The following is a 15,244-nucleotide window of genomic DNA, read 5'->3' on the forward strand; positions in this document are numbered from 1 at the left end:
TGCACACAAAACATTTAGAGAGCTCCTAAAATGCTTTGATGCTTTTTTATAAATCAAAGTATCCAACAATATGAGGAAGTGCTGTGTTTCCTTTTAAATATTTTAATAATAGAATAAAACTATCTTTGAGGTTAGGACTGTTAGTTGGACAAAATAAGCATTGGGCAATTGTGACAGCATTTCTTACTATTTTCTATATATTTGCTATATTCTATATATAGTATATACAGTATTTTTACAGTGTGGTATTAATGTTTTTACTTTAATCTGATCTGAACACTTCTGCCACCACTGCTAAATGCAACTTCTGACCTGAACAGGTCTGATGAGGAACCCCTATGGATCAAGATATAGTCTGTTGATGAACCTGTTACCTGGAAAAGAGGGATCGAACACAAATTTCAGACAATATGGCAACCATTTATTGATTATTTTGAAAAGATTAAATTGTGAAAGCTTTTTCTTTGGTTTCACGTGGCATCCTATAAGTCATTTTGTTTCTACTTTTTGTTTGTATGGGGGGGGGGGGGTGGAGTACTGTTTATTTTGTTTACAAAATAGAAAAAAGAGAAATGTGATTTGATATGTTGATATCCTAATTGCTTCAATAATAAAAAATAAAATGGGAAAATATAGTCTGTTGCATGAGCTGGGTGATAAAACCCTTCCTTTTTACGTCTGAAAAATAAGGCTATCACTGCAAGAGCCAACTTTATACACCACACCACTTCAACATATATATTATATATACAACATATAACGTGTATATATATATATAAATATATAATAAACAAGCTACAAGTGTATGCTGCTTCTTATCTTTTCAATCTGTATGTTTATCTTCTTCTAGTACATTCTGTATCACGGTCTAGTAAAAAACATTGGATAATCTGTACATTGTTTTGTCACAAAGCTTGTTTTGATGATGAAATGGTTTTCAAAGGACAGTGATATTTGTCTGTACATATGGCACTGTTGCACATCTGTCCATCCAGGAAGAAGAACGACTAACTTTAATGTAAAGACAGTTAGTGTTGCATGCTGTACAAATGGTTAAGCCCACTGAGTCAAAACATTATGATTTTGGGGCTTCAATTGTTTTATAGTGTAGGCCTATGCTCTATTTCTTTGTTGCACTCACATATGCATGAATGTGAACACCTGCATTCCAGCCATACTTCTGTAAGAAGGAGGCTGTATTACAGCACTGGCACTCCTTCTCCCGGCTTCCTCCTTCTTCTCATTGCAGGAAGTAATTGAACTTGAGCAAACATGTACGCACACACACCCACACACACACACACACACACACACACACACAATCCAAACTAGAAATCCAAAGACAGTAGTGTTTCACACCAGCTTTAGTCTCTAGAGTGCAACACTATCACATCAGTGAAATTGTCTCTTAATAAAGAAGCTTGCTCCTGTGGAGGTCTCACAGCCAGCAGTTGTTACTGTCACTCATCATCATCCCAGCCTCCCCCTGCGTGCACAGACACACACACACACACACACACACACACACACACACACACACACACACACACACACACACACATACAGCTTGTGCAAACAGCCACACATGACCCCAGTATGCATGCACACCCACTCACCCTCTTTCAGAAGCACACACACAAAAAAGCACACATGAGCCAAGGAGCATGGGCAGCAGGGTCACCCTAGCGCCATGCTTCATAAAGGGCGCCGTTACAATAGGTTTACTGTTACTCTGACGACTGTTGGGATACAATAGGACTGAATGTACTGGCCTGATGCTCCACCATTTCTCTCAATTTTTCACTTGATAACAAGGAAGACAGACTGAGACAAGACAGCATGATATCAGAGGACGCCCCTGAAGGTGAGTTGGCTCATTGCAGGGTTAGTAATGTGTATCTCCATTTCTATGCATAGGAAATGTGTAGTGCTTTACAGAGAAGTATGTGGGAGAGTAATTTATGGATTGCTGAATTTTTGATGAGACTGACACTCTTTAAAAAACATGTCATGATGTGCTTCAAATATTACTGTCAGATTTCCGTCACACCTAACTGAAAGGCAATGTTTTAAATTTAAATTAAAGTCAAGTTCAAATGTGAGTAACTGTATGGTGCAACTGGGACTTTATTACATCGTAAGCATCTATAATCCACTTGATCATATTATACAGGATATTAAATCAGAAGTTACAAAAGAATGGAGTTTGATTGCATCATGCTGACATATTTCCTAAGAAACTCAGAAAATAATGACAAGCAAGGAGAGGAGAGGAGAGGAGAGGAGAGGACAGAAGAGGAGAGGAGAGGAGGGGAGAGGAGAGGAGAGGAGAGGAGGCAAAAAGGTACACATGAAAGGGCAATTTCACAGACCAACACTTCAAGAAGGCTACTGGGTAAGGTGGATCAAAGTACAGAGAGCTGACGAGAGAGGGATGCCATTGAAAAAAGAACAGAGGAGAAGAAAAGCGGGCTGAGAGGGATTAGTATAAGAGGGGTGGAGGTGGGGTTTGGTTTGGGGTGACAGATGGGACTCACCCAGATTCAGAGGGGCGTGGTGCTGAATTGTGAGATTCCTCTGAGTTGGGACAAGCAGCGATATTTGCACTGCAGCTGTCAATGATTTAACACCTACACAGTTCCACCCTCCTCCCCCTCGTATCATACTCACAGCACAAGAACACATTCAGGCTCACATTTCATATCTTGAGTCAATTGTCAAGTTGAGACAATTCTTGTGAAACAATGATTCACAATCGTATGTCATTAAAGATTAACATATCTTCTGTAATGGTGTCTGGGTAATAGGGGTATACAGCTCAATGATTAAGCCATTTCTATATGAGCGACACTACATTCAACCCTATTACATTGTTGCAGTAATGTAATGAGGGTGTAAACAATATCTTAATGTAATGTGGGCACCACAACAATCCTGTGAAGCAAGTAAGTGACAGCGAGTCTCTGCCTGTCCCATCTTTTTGATCTCCTCATCCCTTCTGAATCTGACTTGCTCTTTCTTCCCTACTCTCTCTCTCTCTCTCTCTCTCTCTCTCTCTATATATATATATATATATATATATATATATATATATATATATATATATATATATATATATCTAAAATAGGCATGTAAAAGTACCAATACAGTAACGTAAAAATGCTATGTCCTACATTCAAACTTCTGCTAAAGTACTTATGTTAAAAATAAAGTATTAACAGCTAAATGTACTTAAAGTAATAAAAGGAGAAGTATACTCATTCTGCAGCAAAATGCCAGAAATATATTGTTACATGATGAGAGCTAGTTTTAACTATTTTATATAGGCTACAGTTTGGAAGTTTAGGCGAGTGGTTCCCAACCTAGGGGTCGGGCCCCTCCAAGAAGTCACAAGATAAATCTGCTTTATTTGTGAAATATTGGAAAATCTCTTTGGGCCTCATGGTGTTATTTAAATTCTGCTAACAACTTGTAGACATCTGAAAAGTGACAAGAGGCCCATAATATACACTGCTTTTAATTTTTCCATTGAATTGTATTCTCTAAACCAGTGGTGGCGAACCTGTGGCTCTTGAGCCGTATGCGGCTCTTTGCCTGCTCCTTTGAGGCTCTTACTGTGTGCTGTGTTATTGGTGGATTTTGTTTTGTTACTTTTTTAAACATTTCAGATAAGTAAAAAAAAAAAAAAAAAAAAAGCATTTGAATGCATCTGCCAGTACATTTGCCAATTATTTTAAAATAAAAAATAATGCAGCAGAGTTTTTTTATGGACAGATTCTGCAACCTGAGGAAAAACAGCGGCCACAGATCACCTTCCTCATTAACCCTTTTACTGCTGAATCAGATTGTTTGAAAGCCCCTCTATAGTGACAAATGAGTGAAAGAGTTGCTTCGAGTGGCCACAACTGAGTACAACCAAACCTAAAAAGGATTGTGGATAACAAAGACTGTCAGGTTTCACACTGAGTCAATCTAAGTAAGAAAAAAAACTTATGAAAACTGCTACGTATTATGACTGTCATTAGATCTGGAAGTCACTGTTGCTGTTGAAATGTGGACGTGCATGTGTGGCTTTTTGCTATGGTGCGTGTTTTTTTGTGGCTCTTAATGCTAAACTGGTAGTAGAGTAAACAGTGCAATACTGATCTGAGTAGGAGTTGAAGTGGCATAAATTAGAAGTAGGCTACCTTGAGTAAATTTACTTACTTTCCACCACTACACTCGTACAACACCTGATAACTACACTCAGAAGGCATATTAATACCTATTGTATTATATTTTTTGCTCTACTATTTGTTCTGGTGTTGAACTTAAAAGTTCTTCATCATATTTTTTTATCAGTTCGAAATATGGCTACATATGTTGAAGGAACAACCCTGATTCATCAGACTATTAAGGGGTTGGAAACAAATCAGTTAGCGGCCAGCATGTCAGCAGCTTATGGCTTTGATTTCTCCTCGCGCCCGCCTCGCTTTCTCACCTGGACGGAAGTGAACATAAAAGGCAGCGCAGGTAAAGGCAGCCTCCTCCTCCTCCTCCTCCTCCAACCAGGTAGTGCGGGACGGCAGCGCTGCCATCTGTAGTCTACTTTCGGCTGAGGAGAGGAGGCATGACGCCGGACGGATATGTTTCACTCGTGTAAATATGAGACAACTTGAAATATTCTTCTGTTCCCTCATAACCAGTAACCTCACGGACTAATGGGGCTTATACTGCTGAGCCTGATTCTCCGCTACTGGATCAGCACCGTGGAAGGTAAGCGGGACTGTTGTTCGGCTTCAAAAAAATCAATGGCAACACGTTTATAATGCGCACAAAGAGTAACAGTTGCTCAAGAGCGAGACCATAAATGCTGTGTTGGGATTTATATAGGTGATTTATTGTGAAAATACTTTTTTTTATATGCAAGCAAAGATTTTTTTTTTTTAAACTGCACTTCACCATAGAGTTATATATGTTAATGAATGTATTACATCTTAAATTAAACAATTTTTTTTTATTTCATGAAGTCTAAATACTAAAAAAAAATTGTTAAAAATAAAGTGTTGAAGGAAACTCTGGTTGGTGTTGACATGCTCACTCTGACTGCACTGTGCTGCAGGATCATGTTCAGCTGGCAGCGCTGTGACCTGTGATGAGTGTCTGCAGCTCAGTTCTCATTGTGCCTGGTGCACACAGGAGGTAAGCAGCCAGGGTTGAAACACAACATATAAGCAGATGGCCATAATGCATGTAAAAAAATAAAAAATAAAAAAAATATATTCTGGGCACGGGTGAACAAAATGACATTGCTTGTTTTTTTTCATGATAATAACACTTATATTTTATGGCCAACTATAAAACAATCTCAATCTGACTTTTCCTTTGCCTCCCAGAATTTTACAGACTGGTTTTCAGTCAGTGAAAGGTGTGAAACACTGGATATCTTACTAGAAAAGGGGTGTGCCAGGGACCAGCTGGAGTTCCCTGTCTCCAAAGGTCAAATCCTGCAGGATCGCCCACTCGGAAAGAAGACAGGCAACGTAAACAGCACTCAGATCTCCCCACAGAAAATGGCACTCAAGCTGCGTCCTGGTACGCCACCCAGCGCATTCTGATTTGATACTTTGGTTTGATGAAGTAGTTCCTTGTTTTCAAACGACAAATAAGGTGGTTGTTATTTGCACAGGCAGCCAGGTGACTTTCCAGGTCAAGATTCAACACACAGAGGACTATCCTGTGGACATATACTACCTGATGGACCTGTCAGCATCCATGATCGACGATCTGGCGATGATCAAAGACTTGGGCTCCTCTTTGTCAAAAGAGATGACCAACCTCACCAGTAAATTTCGAATGGGCTTTGGCTCTTTTGTGGAGAAACCCGTCCTACCATTCATCAAAATCACAGAAGAAGATCTGGCCAACCCCTGCAGGTAAACACTAAATATTAAAGCATGACCTTTAACAACATCCTCTTTTCTGGTGTTACAAATTTCAGCAAGATGACATTCAACAGCATCCCCTTTTGTGATGTTTGACATTTCAGCAATGCCATTTTGGTATCTGAGAGAATCTAATTTTTCAACTCTTTGGTTTTTGACTTCTGCTGTATTGCAGCAGCATTGGCGCAACCTGCCTGCCAACGTTTGGCTACAAACACGTCTTGTCCCTGACGAGCAGCACCGACAAGTTCAACGAGATAATCGCAAAGCAGCGTGTATCTGCAAATATTGATTTGCCAGAGTGTGGCTTTGACGCCGTCATGCAGGCAGCTGTTTGTGGGGTGAGATTTTGATTTTCAAATATCTATAAGATATTTAGCTTTAAAATCTAAATTAAGTAAGGGTTATGAAGTGATTTGATTACAATGTAAATTGTGAAATGTATTACTAGGATTTTACTCAAGTGTTTAGTTTTAGTTTAGTCATGTATTTGTATTGGATTTCTGGGTGATTCTATGGGGATTATAGGATAGGCAAAAATAAGCCTTGGATTTAGCCTATTCTTTTTTTGGTTAGCAACGGGGGCAAATTGTGGTAAATAATTGTTTCTTTCTTTTCTTTATTCTTTTCAAAATAAAATGATTCCTCATCTTCATCATATTTAGATTGTTAGTTTGTGATCTGTGTTGGCTCAACTTCATTATTTGATTAGTCACCTGATGATATAAAAAGGAGGATGATCAACATGTGTCTCCTGATAGGACAAGATAGGCTGGAGGAATGATTCGATGCGTTTGCTGGTGTTTGTCAGTGATGCTGACTCACACTTTGGGATGGACAGTAAGATGGCTGGCATCGTAATTCCCAACGATGGGCAGTGTCACCTGGATGCCAACAATGAATACTCCATGTCCACAGTGCAGGTGAGTCCAACGAAGTTCTTTGTAGAAAGACTTGTCTATATTCTGCATTATGCTGTAATTAGGGCTGGTCGATATAGAGAAAATCAAATATCACGATATTTTTGACCAAATACCTCGATATTGATACCGCGACGATATTGTAGTGTTGGCTATTGGTGCTTTCACAAAATATTTACACAATGAGATTTTTGATAAATAATCATCAGTAATGTGGATATAAAGACTAAGTGAGTAAAAGCAAATAATAGAACAGTTACAACAGTCTAGTATTAAAGTTCAGAAAATGACATCACTTTACTGTAATGCAGCCTTTAAAACCAGGAAAAGACACCACTTATGTCATATCACGATATTACGAAATCCAAATTCTAAGAGGATATCTAGTCTCATATCATAATATCGATATAATAGCGATATGCTGCCCAGCTCTAGCTGTCATAGCTGTGATTCTTTTTTAAATATCAACCCATTCTGTGACCTCAGTTTCATAACTTTTATTACATGAGTGATTTTAGAGTCATCTATAATGCATTGTCACAGCCTTAAAGCACATTCCCGCTTGATATTTCACCATTTTTTTTCCAGGAGTATCCAACTCTTGGTCAGTTGATTGATAAGGTGGTGGAGAACAATATCTTACTGATATTTGCTGTGACAGAAAAAAAGGAGCTCAACTATAAGGTAGCAGCCTCTTCTTTTTACAGTAAATGTTTTCATTTCTTTCCAGCAGAATATGTCCAAACTGTAGAACTGGAAAATGCAAGTGTTTGTGTGAGCACGTTTACTGAGGTTAGCATATTTATTAGTGGAGCTGCATTCTCATTGAACCTATTTGAACTAGCCCTCTTTTCTTCTGTACTCTGCTTTCGGGACCTTGAACCAAGTCTGCCCACATTTCTAACATTGACTTTCATGTTTATCTGTTTTGTTTTTTTCTCACAGAACTATGCAAATCTAATACCTGGCGCCACAGTTGGAGTCCTGGCGTCAGATTCGCGGAACATCCTGGAACTGATTGTAACAGCATACAAAGTAGGTAAACAGTCTTGATGATCTGTGTGTGTGTGTGTTTGTGTGGGTGTGTGTGTGTGTGTGTGTGCGTGGGTGTGTGTGTGTGTGCAGCCTCTGGTCATAGTAAATAAGACAGAACACACCTGCCATTATAAAAGCCGTAAAACTGTGTTCAGTTTAATTAAATCCATTTATTTGGAATCAAATGTTTTAGACTCGAGACAGAGTTTTATCCAAAACATGAACATAGAGCATTTATGATTTAACACTCCGTACATCTTGAAGCCAATAGACAGTATCTCTGCCTTCTCCAATCCTTTTCATTCTCTTGCTTTTCCTCTTTCTTTCTTTCTTACTTTTCCCCCTTTGCCAGCCCGGTGGCTTGCATCAGCATGTTTGACAGCGAGTCTCTGCCTGTCCCAGCTATTTGATCTCCTCATCCCTTCTGACTCTGACTTGCTCTTTCTTCCCTACTCTCTCTCTCTCTCTCTCTCTCTCTCTCTCTATATATATATATATATATATATATATATATATATATATATATATATATATATATATATATATATATATATATATATATATATATCTATATATATCTATATATATATATCTCTATCTATCTATCTATCTATCTATCTTTCTTTCTCTGACTACCTCTTGCACTCCTTCTGTAAATCCCCCCTGGTGGCAAGTCCTCTAATTAATTCATCAGTTATGTCTTTTACACCCCCTTTTATTCTCCGCCATGTTAACCGCACTGAAGAGAGGAGTCCTTATTATTGCACTGATAAAAGATAGCTGTGGTTCTTTAAGGGAAATAAAAAACAAAGATATTTAGTGATAGAAGACTTTGATTTGATTAGTATTTAAACTTACCTGCAATTTTGGATTAATGTTTGTTGCTTAGTGGATAGATATTTCAGCCACCCCACTTTAAATACCCTTCAACATATTTACTGAATAACAGTTACATCTTTTGAATCTGTTCTGCATACTTCACTTTAATCCGTCTTCGATTGTATGTATCCCATAAACATCCCCATGTTTACCCCGCCTTAGCAACACTGAAGGCACAGTACAATTACAGGGCTACAGGAAACACACATTAACTCTCTGTTAGCACCCAGACAGTCCGTCACAGAGTTCATTAGTCAGTCAAACACTGTCTGTCCTGTCCTGTCCTGTTGCCCTTTCCTCAGGTGCTTTTAAGAGGCACGCTACAGGTCAGAGCAGGGTGAAAGTGTGATTCCACTTAAAGCCCTGGAAATCCCACTTTGTGAGTCAGCGTATTGATTTGATGGTGATTTTTGCTATTTTGGGGAGGAAAACCTTTTGTTCAGTGCCAGATCTGCGCTGCCAGTTGCATTTCCGCACAAGGTGCTGACATATATTTGCACTGTTTTCCAGGAACTGCGTTCAGAGATTGAACTGGAGGTCCTTGGAGACACAGAAGAGCTCCAGATGTCCTTTACAACCATTTGCCCAAATGGGACCGTCCTCACTGATGAAAAACGCTGCTCCAACATCAAACCTGGAGAGACGGTCAGTTGTTTTGCTTTAAACTGCTCTTTCTCTATATTTGTGTAGCACCTTTTATACAGGCTAGTGCAGTTCAAAGTGCTTAACATGTGACTGACAAACTGATAAGAGTGTTAAGACAATAAAAGGATAGTAACAGTAAAATAATTGGACACACCTAAAATAAAAAAATAATTATAGAGATATAAAATGTACTCTTACTCTCAGGCCGCATGGTGATATAAAATGTAAATACAAATGACAAAAGTGAAATTGAATAAATGTATAAAGTAAATGAAGCGTCTACTACAAAGAGAAAAAAAATCCAATACAATTTTGAGGCTATTTTCCCTTTTTGAGCCTTTATCTTTTTGAGGTGTGAAAGAGCATCAATTGATGAGGAGACACCTCCACATAAAGCTGTATGGACTCTCTATTTTACAGAGAGCTGCAATGATATAAATATAAATCAAAAAAATATAAAAAACAATTATTTAAAAAAATAAATCGATTAGTTAGTCAGAAAACTATAAACTATTTGGATAATTGATTAATGATTTTTCATCCAAAAATGTTTAACGTTCTCTGGTCCCCCCTTCTCAAATGTGATTATTTTCTTCTTTTCTTTGTCGTATATGATGGTAAACTGAATATATCTGGGTTTTTGACTGTTTTTTGATTAGATGACATCACCTCAGGCTGTGGGTAATTATAATGGACATTTGTTTCTATTTTCTGATATATTATGGACAAAATTATGAATCAATTAATCAAGAAAAGAATCAACATATTAATCAGTAATACAAATAACTGATAGTTGCAGCTCTAATTTTATCTTTGGTTTTTATCATTTGGTGATTTGGGGGAATTAAAATAATAAAGCTGGCAATATTCTTCATTTTTCTATTGCCAACAAAACCAACAATGTGTTAGTTTGTATCTCAATAGTTTCTGACTTTCCCAGTCTGTCTGTGTCACACATACAAAGTGTATTTTTTGTTTTTAAATAGGCTAAATAATTTCCTAAAACAGCTGAGCACTGCAGTTTTTTAGTAAATGTCATTCAAAAAGGAGTAAATAGTGCTTTGTTGGGGAATAAAAATGTGGTGCTCTTTATGGTAGCAGGATGATATATGTGGGATTGATCCAAAATGAAATACCGTGCCCATGTTTTTCGTAATGAAGGAACATGTCCAGCGCAACAGTGTGGCTCATTGATGTGTTTTAATAGCTTTTGGACAACAATGGAGCTCTACAGAGGAATAACAGGCTTTGGTAACACAGTCAATACTTTTAAGGATCAATTCATTCTTTTCATGGGGCTTCTTCTTTGCTCCTCAGGTAGTGTTCAACGTGTCTGTGGAGCTCCTAGGATGCCTGTCCGGAGTTCGCCACTTCTCCCTCAAACCGGTGGGTTTACAGGACAGTCTGGAGGTGCAACTGGAGTCTCTTTGCTCGTGCGACTGCCGGCAGCCTCCTGAAGCAAACAGCAGCCAGTGCATCGAGGGCCAGGGGGCTTTCAATTGCGGTGTATGTGTGTGTCAGCCGGGGTTCCTGGGATCGGAGTGTGAATGCAATGAGGAAAGAGCTTTGTTGAGCAACTGCCTCTCAAACAATGAGTCTGAGATATGCAATGGTCAGGGGCAGTGCTACTGCGGACAGTGTGCGTGTCATGCATCCAGCTTTGGACGCATCTACGGACCTTACTGCGAGTGTGACAATTACTCCTGTGTTCGTTTCCGTGGTGAGCTCTGTGGAGGTGAGTAATTACACGTGACAAATGTTCCAAATGATTCACGTGTTTTTGAGTTGAGCCAGTTGCTTTAGGGATTTTGTGTTCATAGGCCACGGGGTGTGTGACTGCGGGGAGTGTCACTGTGAAAGCGGCTGGACAGGGGAGTACTGTAACTGCAGCACCAGCACTGAGGCGTGCATGTCAGAGGATGGCGCTTTCTGCAGTGGTCGGGGGAGATGTGAGTGTGGCCACTGTGTCTGCTCTGTACCCGGAGCATCTGGGGACAAGTGTGAGAAGTGTCCAACATGCGGAGACGCCTGTAGCTCTGCAAGGTGAGAACACATTTGTGCAATCAACTCATAGAGGTGAATACGGATGTAATGTGAAGGCTTTTGTCTGTGTTACCTGTGTAATTGTTATTTCTTTATCTGAAAGATATAAGATGTTGCACCCTTGTGCCACATGATCCGTCTGTTCTTTTGAATACAGACATATCAGGTTCTGGTCCCCCTTGTTCACATGTGTCTACACCTTCCATGTGACATCAAAAGACAGCTAATGTCCCCAACACAGCACTAAGAGATTTCCATGCCTCATTGTAAAGCAGCTGTCAGGGCAAGTGCCATTTGATACCACTGTTTTAAGGGAGGTGGGTGAAAGAGAGTGAGTGAAGCCTTGGGAAAACTGTGATAAGTGACCAACACTGTGATTTCTTTGTACTCACTGCGTCAGCGATTGAAGCCACATTAAAGGAGAGGTACTGTATCATCTCAAAGGAAAACCTGACCTTTTGTTTTTCCACTTGTTTTAACACCAGGACCTGTGTAGAGTGCCATCTGCTAGACAAGGACGATGGCAAGTTGTGTGATCAAAAGTGCAGCACCCCTAAAATTTCCATCAACACAACAGCAGGTAAAGCACATCATAATCTACCTGTTCTGTATCTGTATCTTATCTTGTTGTTGGCTGGATACGATGGTTCAAATCATAATTGAGACTTTAATATTGGTATTTTCTAATATAGATATAGATATATATCACAATATATCAATGCATGCAAAATCAGACATTAAATCAATTGTTTGACTGTTATGCATTACATGGAGAAGAAAGGCTTTGCATCTGCCAAACAAAACTTCAATCACTCTAGAATTGCATTCATTTTGAATTGGATCATCAATCATCAAGTTGGAAAACAAATTTGGATTCCGATGACATAGTAAGAGCAAATCTGATGTGATTTTTATAATGAAATTTGATAAACAATCATATTGAATTGTTGCCCAGCTCTTGTCTAGCATGTGTCAAAATTGTCAACTTTATAATTTATGTAGGCCTAGTTGATTTTGAAAAGGGTTTGATAATTTGTTTAGTTCATTGGAGAATGTGATTTAAATTTAAATGTAGCTCTGTGCATGCACTTAATATTACTTATCTATTTTCCAAAGCAAAAAAACAATGGTTTTTATACCTTCCCAAGCAGCCACATATTACAAGACATGTTAGTAAAGTGTGAAAATCAACTGGCTGATCCTTGAAACTTGCTTCAGATAGTCCATGTATCACATGGGGATTTTTTTGTTCCCTTCATGTAACATTACAATCTCATCGACATGGACTGTTTGTTTTTTCATTCTTGTGCCTTAAAGAGTTAGTTTTTAAAAATGAAGAAATGGCCACCACAAAGAAACCGTTGTTAAAGAAAAGTGTCCACGTTTGCATATTGCTTGTCATCCAGGTTTGTTGATAACATACAGTAGCTGAGGACTGCATGGCCTTTTGGCAGCCAAACTTGAATGTGATGGTTTCTTGGAAGAGATTAAGAAGGAGGAATTTTCAAAACAATCCTTGACAAGGATACAACACTGAAGGCAAACAAGGTCACTAAATCTTCTCTCTGAAGGATCTCTAGCAGGTTTCAACTCTGTGCAAGTTGATATTCATATTGCACTGGCATGGAATTAAATCTCGGGATACTTAGAAGGAAATAACTTATGATATGATTTTATTTAGCTAACACGTACAAAATGGGGTAAGGTAAACCTCTTTAAGTTTAAAGATTATGGTTACAATATCAAGTTTTCATCCAGCAGCTAAGTCGTGTTCTAAAATAAACCTCTATTCCTACAGAATTAAAGAAGACCATTTTTTACAGGATGTGCACCAACATTAACACTATAAAAATTTACAATTAGCTCTTTTACATCAGCCTTTCAGCACAGTCACTTACCTGTAGTGTACAGTAAATGCTTGTTGTCGCTGGAGTTTGTTCTCTCAGCTCAGTGTTTTTGATAGTGGTATCAACATAGAGCCATGATAAGTTTCCCCATGGGTCAGAGATTAGGAGGAATGCTGACCTGCATCGACTTGGGTGTCTCTCTGAAGCCTGAACCCCCTCTCTCTAACACAACACCATCCATGTCCATTCAGGCAGCACCAGACAATGGGGAACATATTATTTACCTTGTCGTACAGGCAGAGCTATTGTAGTGCATGTGAATAGCCAAACGACCTCGTCTTCCTTTATAGAAGAGATTATTTTAAACCCGCTATACTTGTGCAAGCTGAGAGGTATATCTGATGATCACGGAGTATTTTCAGGCTTTAGATGTGAAATACAATGGTGTGGTCCACACACACACATGCACACACACCAGATTGTAGTCTTTGATATGGAACTCACACTGACAGCACAACAGAGGCGAGTATATCCTTTTACATTCACAGCACAATGTTGAAAGGGAAGATGATATACGATGGATTCATGCCTTCCTTATGGATATGTATGTTCACATTTCCTCTTAGATTATGACAAGAGCCCTTCTATGCAATGCACGCTGATGACGGAGAATGAGTGCCGGATCTCATTTAATGCGGTAGGAAGTGAGACGGGGACCATTGTCTATGATCTCCAGATGTACGGTAAGTTTTACAACGACGTAGAAAACAGATGAAACAAAAGGGGGAGTTCTAGTGGTTAGTCTTATGTCATCCTCTGTCCTGTCGCAGGTTGCCCGGAGCCTCCCAACATCTCCATGATTATTCTAGGGGTCTCTCTTTCTATTGTGTGTATCGGCCTGATTCTGCTGGCTGTGTGGAAGGTGCTGGTGTCAGTCCATGACCGCAAAGAGATGGCCAAGTTTGAGGCTGAGAGGGCAAAGGCAAAATGGCAGACAGTAAGATACGGCTAGTAATATTCTATATTACTTTTATTGTCAACAGATCCCATGAAAACACTGAAACCAACATTAAATTGATCCTACTAACAGGTATCGTGTGTGATAAACCCAAGCCTGATATAGCTTATTCTGTGCCATAAACCTCTGTTGTTGTCCAAAGACAAACTAATTACTATCAATTTGATAATCAATCTTGTGAGATGTAAACCGGAAGTATAATGTAACAATGGCATTAGCTAGTAGGCTGTGTGCTACAACTTGAACACTGTTTTATTTAGCCTTTAATTATTAACATTTTGGGAAATTGGCACCATTAAAAGTTTGCTATTAGTTTGTAATATACACATGGCTGTACAGACAACTATCACTTTGATGATTCAAAAGGCAAGTTCTGAGGAGTGTTGTTTTACTAAAATTTCGTTTGTTTATGTATGAGATAATGTAATCTTCGGAAAGTGTAAATCACACCAAATCTAAAAAATATGGGTAACTTATCTGTGTGTTTAGATTTGACTGAGTTATGACTCCGAGAAGGATGGATTTTGATGGCAATTGCGACAATCATACACCAAGGGTTTTAAAGTTAAGCCCTAAACTGAACTTGACCTCTTCCACAGCAAAAACGGGCCCCCAACAAAAGCACTATTTACTTTTCTTTAAGTAACATTTGCTTTTTAGAAAATAAAAGTAATGGTAATCATGTCATGGTAATTGTTGTTGTAGCCCTAATGTTCTGGTGACAATATGTTGTCAGTTGTTCCATCTTTTTAATTCAAAATGATTATGATTGTTAATTTCTGTTTTTTCTTTGTCTCTCTGCAGGGGACCAACCCTCTGTTCATAAGCTCAACATCTACATTCAAAAATGTAACTTATAAGAAGACAGAGAGAGAAAAGATCATTACAGTGGATTACTACTAACCCCTTAACGCCGGCTGTCGCTAATTTGCA

The 15,244-nt window shown here is 38.8% G+C and overlaps 1 protein-coding gene across 1 annotated transcript; it reads left to right on the forward strand.

The window, feature by feature from the left end:
* The first annotated feature begins 1,655 nt into the window (after window positions 1-1,655).
* Window positions 1,656-15,244, forward strand: itgb6 (integrin, beta 6). Its single transcript, XM_028573955.1, has 16 exons — window positions 1,656-1,864; window positions 4,686-4,755; window positions 5,102-5,181; window positions 5,376-5,574; window positions 5,669-5,915; window positions 6,100-6,265; window positions 6,686-6,847; window positions 7,433-7,528; window positions 7,790-7,879; window positions 9,269-9,403; window positions 10,721-11,138; window positions 11,224-11,446; window positions 11,932-12,026; window positions 13,920-14,036; window positions 14,124-14,290; window positions 15,116-15,244. Exons 2-16 carry the CDS (start codon window positions 4,701-4,703, stop codon window positions 15,212-15,214), a joined length of 2,349 nt encoding a protein of 782 aa, XP_028429756.1. The 5' UTR covers window positions 1,656-1,864; window positions 4,686-4,700; the 3' UTR covers window positions 15,215-15,244.

The sequence above is a fragment of the Perca flavescens genome, chromosome 1 (assembly GCF_004354835.1).
Source record: "Perca flavescens isolate YP-PL-M2 chromosome 1, PFLA_1.0, whole genome shotgun sequence".
Taxonomy (NCBI): Eukaryota; Metazoa; Chordata; class Actinopteri; order Perciformes; family Percidae; genus Perca; species Perca flavescens.

Bases quoted from the DNA above. Each gene is read 5' to 3' on its own strand.
- itgb6 (XM_028573955.1), top strand. From the start codon at position 4,701: ATGGGGCTTATACTGCTGAGCCTGATTCTCCGCTACTGGATCAGCACC. The intron at 7,880-9,268 runs GTAGGTAAACAG...ACTGTTTTCCAG, and splicing joins TGATTGTAACAGCATACAAA to GAACTGCGTTCAGAGATTGA. The intron at 14,037-14,123 runs GTAAGTTTTACA...GTCCTGTCGCAG, and splicing joins CTATGATCTCCAGATGTACG to GTTGCCCGGAGCCTCCCAAC.